Below are 19,414 nucleotides of genomic sequence, written 5' to 3'. Positions count from 1 at the left end.
TTGAGAGCTGGAGCATGTAAATAAGAATTGGAGATTCAAATCTGGCCCTCAATCCCCAAGAGGGTCATCAGCCACAACCATGATTCCTGCTGCAGGTAAAATCAATCCTTATGCTAATGATGCTCTTGGCTGATGAGGTTTAGTCATTTTCAGGTGGAAGCTACTTGCTTCAGGCAAAGATCAAAATAACCTCTTTTAAACTCTCTTCCTTCATACTTTTTCTTTGCCAAGAAAACATCAAAACTCATTGCAATCTCTTTCCCTGCAGCTAATTTCTCTCTCTAGATTCCAGGTTGGTTGGAATGCTTATCTCCTTCAGTTTTAAACATCAAGCTTGATGTCAGTTCTAATACTTGCTCATTTATCTGATCTTTCCTCTGTTTTTCAGGCCAGTTGCTATTTGGCATAGTGGACCTTGGCTGCTTCACTTTTCTTTCACAATAATGAAAAGTACATCATAGATTAATTATTATCTATTCTGCATATTTACACAGAACTAGACATTTCACTTTCTTTGAACAGATAAAGTCCAGAGATATATGGAGTGCACCTTCTGTCAGCGCTGAAAGAGCACATTGACAGTATTAACTGTACCTGAATATTTTAGGTAATTGTTTAAAAATGGAATGGAGACATCATTTAGGAAGACCAACCAAAAGTAATAAAAACGTAAAATGAGAAAAGATCAAGCACGACAAAGGAATAAGCAGCGAATAAGATTGTAAGTAGACAACTAATCTGACACGTTTCCACATGAACGTCTATTCACAGCTGCATGTGAGCACTGCATCCACTGCAGGTGCAAATAATCTAGTGTGTGTGTGAGTGGATTGTGAGGGGGTAATGATGGCATCTGGGAGCAGCGTGTGGGGTAATGATGGTGTAGCTGGGGTGCAATGTGAGAGACAACGATGGTGTATGGTTTGAATATCAGGGTAAATGACTCTTTGCTCTTTGCTCTATTGCTCAGAGGTACACATTGAAAACGATGGAGATGTTCAGCTGCTGTACTTCACAGAAATCGCGACTTATTGCACTCAGGATCGTGCTGGTCTACCATTTCTGTAATACAGGTAAATATCTTAATTACAGTTCACACTGAGAATGAATTGTAAATGTGTGTTTCTCTGCATGTGCATGCACATGCTCACAATTATGATATGATGCAAGCAAATACATGTAGGAGTGTACCTACAACTTGACTTCAATCAAAATAAAAATCGAGGGATGTAAAACAAGCTGCAAACTCACTGTCTCCTGTTTTACACTATTGTACAAAATCTACTTTAGTGAGTTTGAGTAGATGATGCTACAAAGAGGTTGATTCTTATATTCTGGGTCAGGATTCATTCAAGAAAAACTCACATTTATGGAACATTTTTCACGACCATTGTTGTCTGAAAGAACTTCACAGCCAATCATGTATTTTTGAGATGTAGTCACTGTTTGAATTTAGGAAATGCCGTCGGCAATATGCACGATACAAACTCCTCCAAACAGCAATGTGTTACTGACTAGATAATCTGTATTGATTGGGGGATACATAATGACCCTTTGAGAGAGTGCCATGGAATGATTCATGTTCACAATTGCTTTAACATCTCTCACCTCCAACAACACAGAATTCCCTCAAAACTGTTATGGAGTACCAGCATTTTTCTGTTCAAGCCCTGGAGTGGGACTTGAACCCTTGCGACATTGTTGACATCGTGCTTTGGAGACTCACCATGCAAAGCCACACATTGCACAGACTTTAACAATTTTACTGTACCACTCAAAAATGAAATTCGTCACATACATGGAGCAGAGTTAAGGAAGAAGCCAAAGAATGACTTTAAAGTTTAGGATGAGTGGGAACGCAATGTTCCGATAAACATTGGATGCAGTTGTTTTTACAAAAGGTGGGAAGACTGGGGAAAGGTTGTGATGGGGGAGAGACAGGTGCTTGCAGTATTATTAATGATTTACCCTCAGTCCTACACTGAATTCAGTGTTATTAATAATTTTAGTGGTCACAGAGGAGTCAGGTATGTTATGGGCCAGGGTTTAGAGAACCACAAAGTGTATCATGAAGTTTACCTGACCCACAACTTTTAATAGATTGTGGTATGGGGAACACACGGCCCACTCTACAGGTGTGGTACAGCAGAAATGAAAAAGTATTTTTAAAAGTAAAATAATGTTTATTCTATGAATTCAAGTTGACCTTCTTATAACATACAGTGAACACCTTAGCAACCATCAATTCAAATACAACCCCCAAAGAATACAACACTAAATAATCCTTAATAACTTCCCAAACACCATCCAGAAGACAAAAGAAACACCTTTTAACAGAAGCACATCAGCTTTACATTCACTGCTGAGAACATTTATAATTCTGAATTCACCAAATAATCAAGAGATAGTCTTTTCATGGCAGAGAGAACAGCAGTACACCTGCTTTGTCTGGCTTCAGCTCCAACACTGAAAATGAAACCAAAAAGGCACTGACACACCCAAGCATTTCTCAAAGTGAAACTAAAAAAACAGAGCCAGAGCTCAGCTCCATCCACACTCTGACATCACTGCAGTAACATGAGCAGCCAAACATTTCTTAAAGTGACATTCTCATGACACCTTCCCCCAAGAAAAAAAATTAAACCATCAACTTCAGGATGGTTTCATTTTTCACCTTCTCACTATCCTTTAAGAAATGCACACAGTAAATATACTTTTTTGTTTCAAAAAACAACGCACACAAACACGTATAATAATATAGTCCATTTTTTTTGTTCTTCTTCCTCCAACTGGAATCCCTCTCAATTAACAGTCTCTGAACAAGAAGGTCTCTGCACAATCCATCCATTTCTCTATGCCTCGGCATTTCTCTTTAAAGTCAGATACTTTAGTTCAATCTGATCGCAGAGTCCCTTGTAATTCTCCGACACAGGAGCATTGGTTATCACAGCTTTCAGGCCATCAAATGCCTGTTGAAAGTCCGCTGTCCACTGAAATTTTTGTTTTTGATTTTGAGGGTATCGGAAACTCCTCAAGGAAAGTGGCTTGGGCTTTTCCAAATTCACTTTTGGTGCGGTTTATCACCAAACCCGCCTCTTGAAGTCGATCGAATAACTCCATCAGACGTTTTAAATGTTCTTTCTATGTCTGGGTGAAAATTACCAGATCGTCAATGTATACTGCACAATGGGGTAATCCTGAAACAACTTTGTTAGTTAACCGTTAAAATGTGGCTGGGGCATTTTCCATTCCAAATGGCATAACTTTAAATTGGTATATACCATCTGGAGCCACAAAAGCTGAAACCTGCTTCGCCCATTCGGATAAAGGTACCTGCCAGTAACCTTTAAGTAAATCCAATTTGGAAATAAAAGCTGACTGTCCCACTTTCACAGTGCAATCCTCCAAACGTGAGATAGGATAAGAGTCTGTTCTTGTAACTGCATTAACCTTTCTATAGTCCCGGTTGGGTACTGTCCGGTTTTGGTACCATCACTATGGGTGAGCTCCATTGGCTGCAGCCCACTTCAATTATGCCATTTTTAAGCATACTCTCAATGTCTTCGTTAATCTTTTGGTTAAGTCTCTATGGATGTTGTTTGATTGGAATAGCATTTCCCACATCTACATCATGTATAGCCATTTTAATACTTCCCAATTTTTCTCCACAAACTTGCCCATGTGATACAAATAACTCTTTCAGGTCAGTTCATTTCCTCTGGAAGGTAACTCAACAATGTATCCTAATTTTTAAGAACATCCTCATTTTCCAATTTAATTTGAGGTATGTCAAATTCCAAGTCATCTGGATTTGGTTCGACACTTTGAGTTAGAATCATTAAAACCTCCTCCTTTTTCTCTCCTTCCCTTTCAAAGTACCTTTTAAGCATGTTCACATGACATACTCGGTGAGTCTTCCTTCTATCTGGTGTTTTTACCACGTAATTCATCTCACTTAATTTCTTTTCAATCTGAGAAGGTCCACAAAACCTAACCTTTAAAGGTTCACCTACCACTGGTAACAATACTAAAACTTTATCTCCACTGGCAAAACTACGAACTTTGGATTTCTTGTACGCTACCCGTTTCATCACATTTTGTGCGACTTTTAAATGTTATCTCGCCAATTCACCTGCTCTATTTAATCGTTCCCTAAAATTTGACACGTAATCCAATAATGTAATTTCCGATTTCTCACTCACCAATTTTTCCTTAATCAATCTAAGTGGTCCTTTTACCTCATGACCAAAAAGTAGTTCAAAAGGACTGAATTTGGTTCACTCATTAGGTACATCTCTAATTGCAAACAGTACGAATGGCATTCATTTATCCCAATCCTCAGGATAATCTTGACAATAAGCCCTCAACATTGTCTTTAATGTCTTATGCCACTTTTCCAACGCTCCCTGCGATTCTGGAGGGTATGCAGTTGATTAAATTGTTTTATTCCTGAGCTATCCATAACTTCTTGGAACAACCTCGAGGTGAAATTTGATTCTTGATCCGATTGTATTTCTGTGGGGAGTCCATATCGTGTAAAGAATTTAAGTAACTAATCCACAATCTTTTTAGCTGTAATATTACGTACTGGAATGGCCTCTGGAAACCTAGTAGACACATCCATTATGGTTAAAAGATATTGATTCCCACTTTTTGTTTTTGGAAGCGGTCCTACGCAATCAATTAGTACCCTTGTAAAAGGTTCCTCAAATGCTGGAATGGGTATTAAGGGCACTGGTTTTATCACTGCTTGAGGTTTCCCTATCACTTGACATGTGTGACATGATCAACAAAATTTAACTACATCTTTATGTAGTCCAGGCCAATAAAAATGTTTCTCGATTTTCGCTCGAGTTTTCCTTATTCCCAAATGTACCTCATGTGCAACTCGCAACACCTCCTTTCTATCCCCTACCGACAATACTACTTGATGAACTTCTGCCCACTTTTCATCCGCCTGTATATGTAAAGGTCTCCATTTCCTCATCAAGACAACACTTTTATGGTAATAACACTCTGGTATTCACTCAGATTCCTCTTCCGTGTATGCTTTCTGATACATCCGTTTTATTTCTACATCTTTCTGTTGTAACTCCACCAATTTTCTTGAACTAAAAATATGCGCCTCATCCTCCACCTGTTCTTGTTCTTTTTCAACCATCTGATCAAAAATCGTTTCTGATAATTGCACTTCAACTTCATCTTCACTCTTTGATTTCTCCTCTTCTCTTCACCTGTGACTTTGTGATCTTGTTACTACAGAATCCGGAAAAATCCCAGGATGTTCGTCCTTGAACACTTCAGTAGTCTAATTTTCCACTGGCTTATCAACCACAGTAGGCGTCACTCCCACCTGCGATCCAGCTGTATCATTACCCAAGATAAACTGTATTCCTGGACAAGATAGTTTCTCTATTACTCCTATTACCACTTCACCACACTTCACTGGACTTTCCAACCTTACCTTATATAATGGAACACTACTCCTCTCACCCTGAATTCCACATATTACCACCTTTTCTGGCAACATTCTTCCCAAACTACATAACTACTCATCTCTTACCATTAATGATTGACTAGCTCCCGTATCTCTTAAAATTGTGACTTCTTTACCTGCTCCTCCTGATACACATGAGTAAACTTTCCCCATGCAAGTAAATTCTTCAAAGAGATCTGGCACCTTCTTATCAATCACCTCTTGATCAGGCTGTACAATCGTTTGCACTTCCTTCGCTTCACTTGGGCTTTCCCTTACCACTTTAACAAACCCCACTGTCTTATCATGTGTTACCCCATCAGCCTTCCCAGTGCTTTTCTTCAACCACCAACACTGTGACTTTACATGGCCTAGTTTATTACAGTGAAAACATTTGAAACTTTTCATGTCTCTTCCACCCTCCTGGATTTAAAAAAAAATCTGAGGTACATTCTCCTTATCTCCCATCAGATCACCTTTACCTTTACCACTTGAGCATTTCTCATGTCCCCAGTTTCTATCCCTCACAGGCTGAAACTGATGGCGGAAACCAAACTTTGATTTATGAACTAATTTATAATCATCTGCAATTTCTGCTGCTAATCCTGTAATTTTAACCCTCTGTTCTTCCACATGAGTTCTTACTACATCAGGAATTGAACTTTTAAACTCCTCCAATATAATTTCTCTGAGAGCTTCATACGTTTGGTCTATTTTCAAAACCCTCATCCACCTATCAAAATTACTCTGTTTGATCCTTTCAAACTCCATCCATGTTTGACCAGGTTCTTTTCTTGAATTTCTAAACCTTTGTCTGTTGGCTTCAGGCACTAGTTCATATGCAACTAAGATGGATTTTTTCACCTCCTCACATGACTCAGATACCTCCTCTGATAGTGATGCAAATACTTCACTTGCCCTACCTACCAGCTTTGTTTGAATCAGTAATACCCACATGTCCTGTTTAGCTACCTTATCAAATGAAATGAAAAAAGCTTCTACCTCCTTCTCATCAAACTTTGGCAATGCTTGGACATATTTAAATAGATTCCCACCAAGCCTTCGACTTTGACGCTCTTTTTCACTATCCTCATCACCATCATCCAACTCTTTCCCTTTACGCCTGCCACTTTTAACTGACTGTCATGTTTCATGGCCATTTTCTGAAGTTCAAACTCTTTCTCTTTATCTTTTTCCCTGATCTGTATCTCCCTTTCTCTTTCTTTTTCCTCGCTCTCTTTTTTGTATTCAATCTGCTTTAATTCTTTCTCATGTTACATTTGTTTAAGTTGTAACTGAATTTTTGCCATTTCCTATGTGTCAAACTGTATTTCAGGCAACTTTAAATGCTTAGCCACCGCCATAATTACCTCATCCTTTCGCATTTTGTCAGGTAATGTTAACTGCAATGTTTTTGCCAAATCTAACAGTCTGCTTTTAGTCTTTGTCCGTAAGGTACTGCATGTGACCGTCTCCACCCCCAAAAACCTCAGAGGCTCTGAAAGAGCCATTGTCCACAACACACTCCTGACTGAAACTAAAATACCACACCTGAAAAGCAACCACAATATGCTCACCCCTCACTGTCTTTAAGTTTACTAAGCCAATCCAATAGATCGACTTTTATCCCCCTCGAACCCACAATTTGTTATGGCCCAGGGCTTAGAGAACCCCAAAGTGTATCATGGAGTTCACCTGACCCACAACTTTTACTAGATTGTGGTATGGGGAGCACACGGCCCACTCTACAGCTGTGGTGCAGCAGAAATGGAAAAGTATTTTTTAAAGCAAAACAATGTTTATTCTATGAATTCAAGTTGACCTTTTTATAACATACAGTGAACATCTTAGCAACCATCAATTCAAATACAAACCCCCAAAGAATACAACACTAAATAATCCTTAATAACTTCCCAAACACCATCCAGGAGACAAAAGAAATACCTTTTAACAGAAGCACATCAGCTTTACATTCACTGCTGAGAACATTTATAATTCTGAATTCACCAAATAATCAAGAGATAGTCTTTTCATGGCAGAGAGAACAGCAGTACACCTGCTTTGTCTGGCTTCAGCTCCAACACTGAAAACCAAACCAAAAAGACGCAGACACACCCAAGCCTTTCTCAAAGTGAAACTCAGCTCCACCCACACTCTGACATCATTGCAGTAACATAAGCAGCCAAACATTTCTTAAAGTGACATTCTCATGACAGGTACGAGAGCATAATAAAAACAATTTATTGTTCAAGGGAATTATTTACAGGTCACCATCCAGGTCCCAGCCGGGTCTTCTCTGCCTATGCCCTTATCTGGGCCAGTTTTTATGTCCGTAATCTGTTACCCCGCTATTAGGCCCCCACTGCTCATTGGGGAAGCTCGTATTCCACAAGGCTTACAGCAGGGGGGTGGGGGGTGGCTAACTCACGTGAGGGTTAAAAATCCCTTCTCACAAAGTCTGAAGACCTGTGTGAGGAAAGTGAAGCAAGAGGGTGCCTGTTCTTCTTCACCCACGACTGCACTTTCAGTGCCTGTGGGGCTGGAATTGGGGCATGTATCATGATGCAGAACTCTGCTTTCTTGATGATCGCCTGGGGGGTGTGGGTTATCACTACTCAGGCTTGAAGGAGGCAGGCAGCCCGTCGGCAGCAGAGCCTGCTTAACGCATTTGTGTTCACAATTTGCGTCTTTAGGCAATGCTCGAATGTATATTCGTTCTGTGCTGATAATTGGGTCCACCTTTGGATCCTGGCAGACACTATCGGCAGAATTGCTTTGTCTTCCTTAAAGAGTCCCAGTAACGGCTTGTGGTCTGTCGCGATAGTGAAATGACATCTGTATATGTACTAGTGGACATTTTTCACCATGAAGACGATGCCAAACTCTCCTTTTCAATCTGAGCGTAATTACTCTGTGCACTGGTTGAAAATGCGATCGGCCATTCTCTACCACCGTCCATGCGCTGTGACAATACGGCACCAATACCGTATGGGAAGGCATCGCACGTTTGCCGGGGTCAAAATGCATCAACAGTCCGGACAATGTCAATTGTCTTTTTACCTGGGCAAAGGCTTCCTCTGAGATGCTCTTCGTGTGGCCTCCAGGTTCTTTTTCAACAAAGCATGTAAAGAAGTGAGTATGGTCACCAGGCCACAAATACTTTTCCTGTAATAATTTATGAGTCCTATAAAGGAGTGCAGTTCAGTTGCATTTTCCGGAATGAGAGAATGTCCAATCGATCGTACCTTCTCCGCTACTGGGTGCCATTCTGGTCGATGCTGTGTCCCAAGTAGAATGGAAAACACATCTCCTCCCTCTTGAGGGGGACACGCATTTGAGAAAATCGGCAATGGATCTTGTCTAGCTTGCTCTGATGCTCTCACTCCGTGGCTCCGGTGACCAAGAAGTCGTCCAAATAAACCACCACATGTGGCAGCCCTCGCAAGATGTTTTCCAAGACCCGTTGAAAAGTGGCACAAGCTGACGATGCTCCAAATGGCAGCTTTGTATATTCGTAAAGGCCCTTGTGTGTATTAATAGTAACATAATTTCTGGACTCTGAGTCCAGCTCCAGCTGGAGATACGCGTGGCTCATGTCGGGCTGAGTAAACGAATAACCCTCAGCCAATTTCACAAACAAATCTTCAAATCGTGGCATCGGGTACTGGTCCAAACAGGAAGCCTTTTTCACGGTGAACTTATAATCGCCGCACAGTCAAACTGTTTTATCTGTCTTAGGTACGGAGACTACCGGCACTGTCCAATTGGTGAACCGCACTTGCCAGTTGATCCCAAGGCCCTTGAGTTGGCTGAGTTCCATCTCGCCTTTCGCCAGTAGTGCCAGGAGGGCCAGGAAAAACTTTGGCTGTGCTTCAGGGTCCGCTTGTATTTTGGCCATGGCTCCCTTGAACTTACCCAAATCTGCTTGAAAACATCAGGGTACTTTCCCAACACCTCGTATAGTCCTCTGGCGCCCATCCGAAAGATCCGCTGTCAGTCCAAGCGGAGGCCAGTAGGCTTAATCCTGGGCACTTCACTATAATTAAAGGCAGCCGAATGGATTGCTGGACATAGGACATCAGGGCCATTGTTGTCCCAGCAGCGGTGAAGGGTTCCCCTGTATAGGTCGCAAGTCTCCCTTCTGTGTCCCACAGACTCCGCCATTGCACCTGGGTCCTAACTTTCTTGAACATCTGTTTCCCGATGACTGAAACTGCAATTCTCGTGTCCAACTCCATCTCTAGGAGATGCCCGTTCATCCGAAAGGGCGAAACGCCTCGCGCTGCAATACAGTTAATTTGCATACAGTCTATATCCTTGGGTTAGGTCACGTGAAATGTCCAGGCCATCTGCTGCCGTTTGCCTCTGGCTGGCTGCCCTGGGGTTTTCTTTCCCCGCAGCTACTCTGGCCACAAGTGCCGCACCATATACGGTCTCCCTCTACTGATTCGGGGGACGAGTCCTTCCTGGCTTTTGCGGTCCTAGACCCACGGACCTGGCCTCAACGGTGCACGGCACAGGGTGGAGTCCTGAGTGGCACCATACACCAGGATGGTGCGGGTCCCATCCTGTTTACTTCCATCTTCGATGGCCCCTGGAGTTCTGGAACTCCCTTCTCCGCCCTTTCCTATGAAGGGGACATCTGCACGGCTTTGCTAAGGTCCAACAACGCTTGGCCAGCAACCTCTGCTGGGTCGCCATGTTGTTCACTCCACAAATCAGCTGGTCCTGCATAATCCAGAAGGACAAGAGCAGCAGATACCTGGGAACCGCACCACCTGTACTCTCACCACCCTGATTTGGAAATATATCGCTGTTCCTTCATTGTTGCTAGGGCAACGTCCTGGAACTCCCTCCCTAACAGCACAGTGGGTGTACTGACACTCCAAGGACTTCAGCAGTTCAAGAAGGCAACTCATCACCATCTACTGAAGGGCAACTAGGGCAATAAATGCTGGCCTAACCAGCGACGCCTATATCCCGAAAAATTATTTTTAAAATCTCGAGAAGGGATGGGCCATAGTCGCAGATTTCAGCAAATGTTCATAAGCATGTCAGGAACTAGGTGATAGACTCCCCTGGGGTCCTCTCATTTTTATTGAAATTGTACCACTGCAATATGGCCGATGGCTCGGTGTCCTAGTGGTTTGCCACCAATGTCACCAGCTCTTCGAATGTCTTGGAGTCCTGGGCTGTGGGGTATATCAGGTTTGTTATAATGTTAAAAGTAGGGGCCCCACAGGTGGTCTGAAGAATCACAGTCTGTCGCCCATCTCCAACTATAGTGTTAGCCTTAAAAGAAATAGCGTATACGCTCTGCGTATTGCATCCAGTCCTCCATGCTTGCGTCAAACACATTGAGTCTTCCAAAGAGCGACATTTTTCAAATGGTACAAACCTTATCCCGGTCTGTCGAGACTAGGTAGCTGTGCTTCAAATGGTTAGCAGTGCCGATTGTAGCTCCACTTTATCGCCAATCATCGCTAATTCAGCGGTCACAGAGGAGTGAGGTACAAGAGTATAACAAAAACAATTTATTGTTAAAGCAAATTAATTACAGGTCACAATCCAGATCCCAGTCAGGGCTTCTCTGCCTAGATACCTATCTGGGCCAGCTTTTATGTCCATAATCAATTACCCCGGCTGATGGGCCCCCACCCCTCATCAGGGCAGCTTGTGTTTCATGAGGCTTACGGAGAGGCAAATAGGTCCCTCCTTGTAGGTATTATGAGGGTTCTAACAATAATTTTTACATAGTTTCCAGTGTACCTGTGATCTTACGAACAATTTTTGTCACAGTTCGAATGCTCCTGTTGTGTAATTAATGATTTATTTTACCCCAGCTCCAGTCTACATGTGGCATTATTAATATTTTGTGGTCTCAGTTCCAATTTACCAGTGATGCTATTAATGAATTTTCTGACAGAATGAGATCACTGCTTAACAGCACAGTGGGAGTACCTACATCACATGGACTGTAGTGTTTCAAAAAGGCAGCTCACCACCACCTTCTCAGGGGCAATAAGGGATGGGCAAAGAATGTTGGCCTTGCATGCGAGTGACACACATTTCCAAAGAACTAATAAGGAAAGCACAGGTGTTTATGGTATTATACTTGATAGAGACCGGGAAACATTACTTCAAATCCCATTATGGCAGTGGTAAATTTAAATTTAATTAATTAAATAAAACTGGAGTTTAAAAAAAGTTAATATCAGTACATACAAAATAGGAACAGGTATAGTCCATTCGGTGGCAACAAAATTACCAGCTTATCATAAAATCATTCATGAATATCCTGCAGGAGAGGAAATCTGCTTTCCTAATTTATTTTGGCCTCTATTTTACTCCAGACACACAGAAATGTGATTGACTCTTAACCCCCGCTGAAATAACTCATGAGGGGAATGCATAATAAGGGACAAAGAATTGGCTGAGCAATTGAATACATACTTTGGTTCTGTCTTCACAAAAGAGGACACAAATCAGATCCCAGAAATGTTGGAGAATGAAAGGTTTAGTAAGAGGGAAGAATTGAGGGAGATCAACATTAGTAGAGAAATGGTGCTGGGAAAACTGATGGGATTGAAGGCGGATAATTTCATGGGCCTGAGAATCTGCATCACAGAGTGCTTAAGGAGGTGGCTCTGGAAATAGTGGATGCATTGGTGGTCATCTTCTGGGATTCTATAGACTCTGGAACTGTCCCTGCAGATTGGAGGGTAGCTAATGTCACTCCAATATTCAAAAATGAGGTAGAGAGAAAGCAGGGAATTATAGACCAGTAAGCCTAACATCGGTAGTGGGGAAAATGCTTGAATCCATTATCAAGGACTTTATAGTGGAACATTTAGAAAGCAGTGGCAGGATCAGTCAAAGTCAGCATGGATTTATGAAGGGAAAATCATGCTTGACAAATCCGTTGGAGTTCTTTGAAGAGGTAACCAGTACAGTTGACAAGGGGGAGCCAGTCGATGTGGTATATTTGGACTTTCAGAAAGCATTTGACAAAGTCCCGCAAAAGAGATTATTGCGCAAAATTAAAGCGAATGGGATTGGGGGAAATGTATTGAGGTGGATAGAAAACTGGTTGGCAGAGAAGAAACCAAGGGTAGGGATTAATGGGTCCTTTTCAAATTAGCAGGCAGTAACTAGTGGGGTACCACAGGGATCGGTGCTGGGACAACAGCTATTCACAATATATGTTAATGATTTGGAAACAAATGTAACATCTCAAAGTTTGCAGATGATACCAAGTTAGGTGGGAGGGTGAATTGTGGTGAGGATGCAGGGATCCTACAGCATTTACAGAGGCTTTACAGTGCAGGAGGCCATTCGGCCCATCGAGTCTGCACCGGCTCTTGGAAAGAGCATCCTACCCAAGGTCAACACCTCCACCCTATCCCCATAACCCAGTAACCCCACCCAACACTAAGGGCAATTTTGGACATTAAGGGCAATTTATCATGTCCAATCCACCTAACCTGCACATCTTTGGACTGTGGGAGGAAACCGGAGCACCCGGAGGAAACCCACGCACACACGGGGAGGATGTGCAGACTCCGCACAGACAGTGACCCAAGCCGGAATCGAACCTGGGACCCTGGAGCTGTGAAGCGATTGTGCTATCCACAATGCTACCGTGCTGCCCAATGATCTGGACAGGTTGGGCGAGTGGGCAAATCAGTGGCAGATGCAGTATAATTTGGATAAGTGTGAGGTTATTCACTTTGGAAGTAAAAACAGGAAGGCAGATTACTACCTGAATGGTTGTAAATTGGGAGAGGGGAGTGTCCAGCGGGACCTGGGTATCCTTGTGCACAATTCGCTGAAGGTAAGTATGCAGGTGCAGCAGGCGGTAAAGAAGGCTAATGGTTTTTTGACCTTCATTGCGAGAGGTTTTGAGTATAGAAGCAGGGATGTGTTGCTGCAATTGTACAGGACAGGTTGGGCGAGTGGGCAAATCAATGATAGATGCAGTATAATTTGAATAAGTGTGAGGTTATTCACTTTGAAAGTAAAAACAGGAAGGCAGATTACTTGGTGAGGCCACTCCTGGAGTATTGTGTGCAGTTTTTGTCTCCTTCTCTGAGGAAGGATGTTCTTGCTCTCAAGGGAGTGCAGCGGAGGTTTACCAGACTGATTCCAGGATGGCGGGACTATCATATGAGGAGAGATTGACTAGGTTGGGATTGTTCTCACTGGAGTTCAGAAGAATGAGGGGGGATCTCATAGATACTTATAAAATTCTAACAGGACTAGACACGGTAGATGCAGGGAAGATGTTACCCATGATGGGTGTGCCCAGTACCAGGGGGTCACAGTCTGAGGATTCGGGGTAAACCATTGTGGACAGAGATAAGGAGACATTTCTTCACACAATGAGTGGTGAGCCTGTGGAATTCATTGCCACTGAAAGTAGTTGATGCTAAAACTGAATATATTCAAGAGACAGCTGGATATAGCACGGAGAGAATGGGATCAAAGGCTATGGGGAGAAAGCAGGATTAGGCTATTGAGTTGGATGATCAGCCATGATTGTGATGAATGGCGGAGCAGGCTCGAAGAGTCAAAAGGCCCCCTCCTGCTCCTATATTCTATGTATCTATGACACCCTGGGCTAGTGGGTGGACTTTTCCAGCCCCACTTGACCCGGCGTCGCAACACAGGTGAAATTAGATTTTATTGAAAATACCTGAGGTCTTTGGTTGAGCCCATAAATACAGTCACCAGACTTGTAACCTTTTATTATGTACAGTATTTTAATTAAACAGACAGAAAATTTAATTGACCAGCTGCCCCTGTCCCAAACCCCCATTTCTAACTTGCCCCCTCTCCACACATACAGACAAACAACATAGAGCAGGAAGGGTGGTGGAAAGGGAAAGAAAATAAAAATAAAAATATAAGGATAAGGATCTTTGATGCACTGGGATTACTTCCAGTCAATGTCTTTCTGAAGTTCCAGCTTCCATTTTGGTACTTCTTCCTTCTAGGCTAGAGATGGTTTTCTCTGGCAATGTTGTCTACTTGCTCTGCAAATGCAGCATCATTTCAAGTTTACAGCAAAGGGTGTGCCAGACAATCACTGCTTTCAGAACAATAGAGCAATTCTTACATTTCAGCAAGCAGGAGAGGGAGAGAGAAAGGGAGTTTCTTTCTCTTCCAAGGTCTAAAGACGTCTGCTAAGTTCTCTCAGAAAGCTTCACCCAGGAAGCAATCACTGACCACTGTCAGGCAGAACACTGTCCCTGGCTAACCCACTGGTTGCCAGTTAACCAATCAAACTGATTCCTCCAAAGGTGGTTCCCAAGATCCACTCGGTGCTGAGGAGTCTGGTTTCTCCTCTCCAAACTATGGAACCTCGGAACACAGTGTCCAGTCAAGCAGGCTGCTTCAACTTTGAATCTTCTGCTTAAAGACACATCCCAATTATGGGTCCACTGAATAAAATAATATAAATAAAATAAAATAAATAGGAACATAGGGAACAAGCAGGAAGAGCTCTTACAAATGGCATAGCAGGCCATGCAGTATTTAAAAAGCAGCACACTGTCCCCTTCCAAAAGGTAATTTGGGATAGACAATGAATATTTACTTTGCCAGAGATGCTCACAATGGATGACTGAATAAAAAATGCCCCAGTGTACCTATGGGTGTTATAAACGATTTTTATTCTCAGTCTCACTGTATCTGTTATGTTATTAGCGATTGTTACCCTCAGCTCTTATGTATCTGTGGTCTAAGTATTAATTAATATATCCAGTTGATATTTTGCTGCATTGTTACTCAGGATTCTTCCTCCTTAATGTCGTTTGCAGTGATATCGAAATGCAGGATTCTCCGATGCAATTCTGAATATGTTTTTGCCACAAGCCATCTCGACGATTCTTTAAATGTCAACTATTGTATTGCTTTACGATCTTACTCACTCTGTACCCAACGAACTGCTTGGTTCTGCCGTGGTGACCTGACATACCATTCTGCTGTGCAAGGCATTGAGGACTTAATGATCCAGCATAATTGCTCCAAGGAAGGTGCAGTCTCACTACCTCGTCCACGCATCCCAGCGGATAATCAGGAGAATTTCCATCTGCCAGACACCTGCCAATATGAAAAGAGCTTTTACTTCAAGCAGCGCCAGAAACCAACCTACCTGCACTGTGGCGTCTTTGGAAATCTTCACATCAGGACGTTTTACAATGATTTTCAGACATGCAGAGTTCAGGGTGCATGGCCATTGATTGACAACAATTACCTATCTGTGCAAATGACCAATGTACCTATCATGCCATATTGCAATATATCAGCAATCAGCAAGGTGATGATTGAGAGGTGTTTTAAACATTAGAACATAAGAAATAAGAGCAGGATTGGGTCCCATGGCCCATTGAACCTTCTCTGCCTTTCAATAGGATCACTGCTAACGTTTGACTTCAACTCCAATTTTCCAATTGTTGAAGCTTCTTATCCCTGGATTCCCGAAGAGCCCAAAAATCTAGCATTCTCAGCCTTGAATGTATAACTTAATGACTGAACATCCACAGGCCTCTGGGGTAGAAAATTCCCAAGATTAACAACCCTTCGAGTGAAGGAGTTTCTCCTAATCTCAATCCTAAATGTCTTGTCTTGAGACTCTGGACCCGGCATTAGACTCCCTAGCCAGAAGAAACAGCACTCTCAGAATCGCATATGTTTGCCTCTCATTCTAATAAACTCCAGAGTATTGACCTGTACTACTCAATGTCTCGTCATAGCACAACCCTCCAATCCCAGGAATCAATCTAGTGGGCCATTGTTCCACTGCCTATAAGGGATATTCTACATATAGGGACAAAAACTGCACACAGTACTCCAGGTATAGTCCCACCAAAGCCCTGTATATTTACAGCATGGATTCCCTACTCTTGTACTTGAACCTTGCAATAAGGGCTGACATATAATTTGCCTTGCTAATGGCCTGCTATATTTAGTTGTTAACTTCCTATATTTTGTGCAGAAGGGACAGAGACATATTTAATAATTTGTTAGCTGTTTAAAAAATATTCTGTCTTTCTACTTTTCCCACTGGAGTGAATCGTCTCACATTACAGTCCATTTGCCTCATTCTGCCCACTCTCTTAATCTATCTATGTCGCTTTGCAAATTCCTCACATGCCCCCCTCACAGCTTGCTTTACCACCTAAGCTTGTACCATTAGTAAACTGGATAGAGGGGAAGTGAAAAAAGAAATAATTGCAGCAATGAAAGATAAGAAGAGATTGGCAGCCAACATAACAGGAAATCCAAAGTCTACTCTCCGCATACAAATAGCAAAAGGGTGGTATAGAGAGGAGTGAGGCCAATTAGGGATGTAAAGGAGATTCATATATGGAGGCAGGAGGCATGGCTAAGGTAGCATTTGCATTTGTCTTTACCAAGGAGATTAAGTGTTGACGGTGGGACTTAATTGCATGCGCTTTGCGTTCCTGTTGGGGCGCGATTTGTCGAGTAATTCCTGACATGCTAATGGGTCAGCAGTCTGCTGGTGTGAATTCCAAGAAATTCCCGGCCCTATGGGTGTTTTACCTGGAGCTGGAGTTAGCGCCAAAAATCCTGGCAGATGGAGCTGTTTTTAAGCGCTCCACTTACCACATATTGACTGCAGCTACCAAAATGGCTCAGAGAAGACCCCCCTCCCCAGGTTAGGAGTCCAAGGTGGACCCACCGCTCCATGCCACGAGGAGTGGAGTGGCACCCTCTTCCCCAGCGGTGGGTTGCGCATTTTTAACAGGTGCCCCAATCTCAGGACACTGTTGCAGCCCCTCTTGGATCCCTGGCATGGCCCCCCCAATTGCTGGCAAGGGCCTCTTCCCTCAGTTCCCCCCTCAGTTCCCACCTCCAGCCCCTCAGTACCCCCCTTCAGTGCCCCCACCCCCAACATCACCATCCCCACCCCCCCGTCCCAGATGTTAAAATCACACATCCCTGATGCAGCTGTGGTCCCTGACCACCTGAGTCCCACCACAAGCTAAAATAGTTGCTCGGGTGTAAGTGAGGAACAGAGAATAAGTGAACTAAGTGGAGTAAGTAAATTAGACAGTCAATGACAAAGAGCAGACATTAATTGGGGAACAGAAAATGAGGGAATGCAAGGTTAGAACAGAGTTGTGAACTTAGTAACTTGGGAAGCCAGGGGTAATGGAACAAGGCTTTATTGAACTATGTACAATACTTTGCCCATGGCAAAACCTCTCTCCCAATCCAATCCTTGTTGGGACAACTAACAACTGCGGCTCCTGCTTGGGCTGGCTTTCATGTGGAGTCTTTAACAATCTCCAGCTGGGTGGATTCTGCCCTCAACCTGGGGAACATGTACTCCACGAGTCGCACAGGGAGATCAACAATGGCTTTCCTGTGGGCCTTGTGCAGACAAACCTGAAGAAGTGTGAGTGACAATAGGCAGGACATAAGAAGCTGAGAACAAGTGAAAGGTAAGCAGTGTGTGTGAAAGTAAGGAACAGTGAGTGCGAGAAACAGAGGTACAATGAGATACAGAATGTGTGTGAGTTAAAAACAGAATGCAAAAAGCAGAGAATGAGATAAAAACTGTAAATGAATGAGAAATGAGGGGCGGATGGGATGGGGAAGGAATGCAAGGAGCAGGATGATTGTACAACCGAGAGTCAATGACAAACAGAATGAGTGAATGACTGAGAATAAAAGGGGAATGCTTCAGAAAGTGAGTGACAGAGTGAGAATTTGAGTCATTCACAAAATGCAAGCGACACAGAATGCAAGGTGCAGAGGTTAATGGTTTCTCTCATTGATTTTCAGATTACTGCTATTTTCAAGAACTCCAAGGAATGCATTGACCAGAAAGTATATCAAGCTGAAATTGGCAATGTTCCGGCTGCATTTGTGGATGGGTCTGTGAATGGTGGTGACAGAAATGGGGCCAACAGTCTGGTGATCAAGGAAAGGTTGGATGCTGGCCATGTGGAGATTCAGGCGAGTTACATTGGCACAACTCTGATTGTGCGGCAGGTAGGGCAGCACCTGGGCATTGGTATTCTCATGCCCGAGGAAGTCGCCAGCTCACACACACAGGAACAGGACCTGCAGCTCTGTGTGTCAGGCTGTCCGTTCACAGAAAGACTTGCCTTGAACTCCCCTATTTACACTGCAGATGGGGCCAAAGCTAAATGCAAAGAGGGGCTGCTGTTGGAAGATGTCTACTTTGAATGTTGTGTCTTTGATATCCTGGTGACTGGTAATCCCAACGTTTCATTAGCAGCATTCAGGGCTGTGGAAGATGCTAAAATTTTACACCCAGATAAGGAGACAATTCACGTGTTCAGGAACTGTGTGTCTGGAAGGCCGGCGATCTGCTGTGTGCTTCTGTTGGCTTCTGTGCTGTGGTCATTGTCTATACAACAAGCAACTAATAATGTAAAGCCTGGGGCCTAAGTACAGAGCCAGCGAATGATTCGGAACTCAGAACTGATAGCTGTTCCCCTACTCTGAGTGCCCACGTGTGAACCAAAACCAGCCTTGCAGTTTTTCATTTCTTGATTTATTCAACTATTTTGGATGTCAATACAAAACAGATACTTTAGTGACTGAGCCTCCATCAAATGCACCAAGACCCTGTGAATGTTTGATAATAAACCGAGAAACAATCGACTAGAGTTTCATTTTTAAATATCAAATCATACAACAATGCGCATAGCCCCAGTGGTCATGCCAGATATCCACACTGTCAGATATCCAATCGTATACCGTTCCATCAGATGTCGACCTGCACACAGGCCAGTCAGATATCCATCTGCACACAGGCCTGTCAGATATCCACCCACACACAGGCCTGTCATATATCCATCAGCATAGGGGCCTGTCAGATATCCACCCACACACAGGCTTGTCAAATATTGATCTACACACAGGCCTATCAGACAT

General features: G+C 43.1%; 1 protein-coding gene across 1 annotated transcript; it reads left to right on the top strand.

Moving 5' to 3' along the window:
• Window positions 1-514: 514 nt before the first annotated feature.
• Window positions 515-19,141, top strand: LOC119967432 (repulsive guidance molecule A-like). Its single transcript, XM_038799975.1, has 4 exons — window positions 515-720; window positions 971-1,073; window positions 15,298-15,797; window positions 18,293-19,141. Exons 2-4 carry the CDS (start codon window positions 989-991, stop codon window positions 18,923-18,925), a joined length of 1,218 nt encoding a protein of 405 aa, XP_038655903.1. The 5' UTR covers window positions 515-720; window positions 971-988; the 3' UTR covers window positions 18,926-19,141.
• The last annotated feature ends 273 nt before the right edge of the window (window positions 19,142-19,414 follow it).

This window comes from Scyliorhinus canicula, chromosome 6 (genome assembly GCF_902713615.1).
Source record: "Scyliorhinus canicula chromosome 6, sScyCan1.1, whole genome shotgun sequence".
NCBI lineage: Eukaryota > Metazoa > Chordata > Chondrichthyes > Carcharhiniformes > Scyliorhinidae > Scyliorhinus > Scyliorhinus canicula.
Note: the sequence above shows the minus strand (reverse complement) of the source record. Positions and strands in the feature narration are given on the sequence as shown.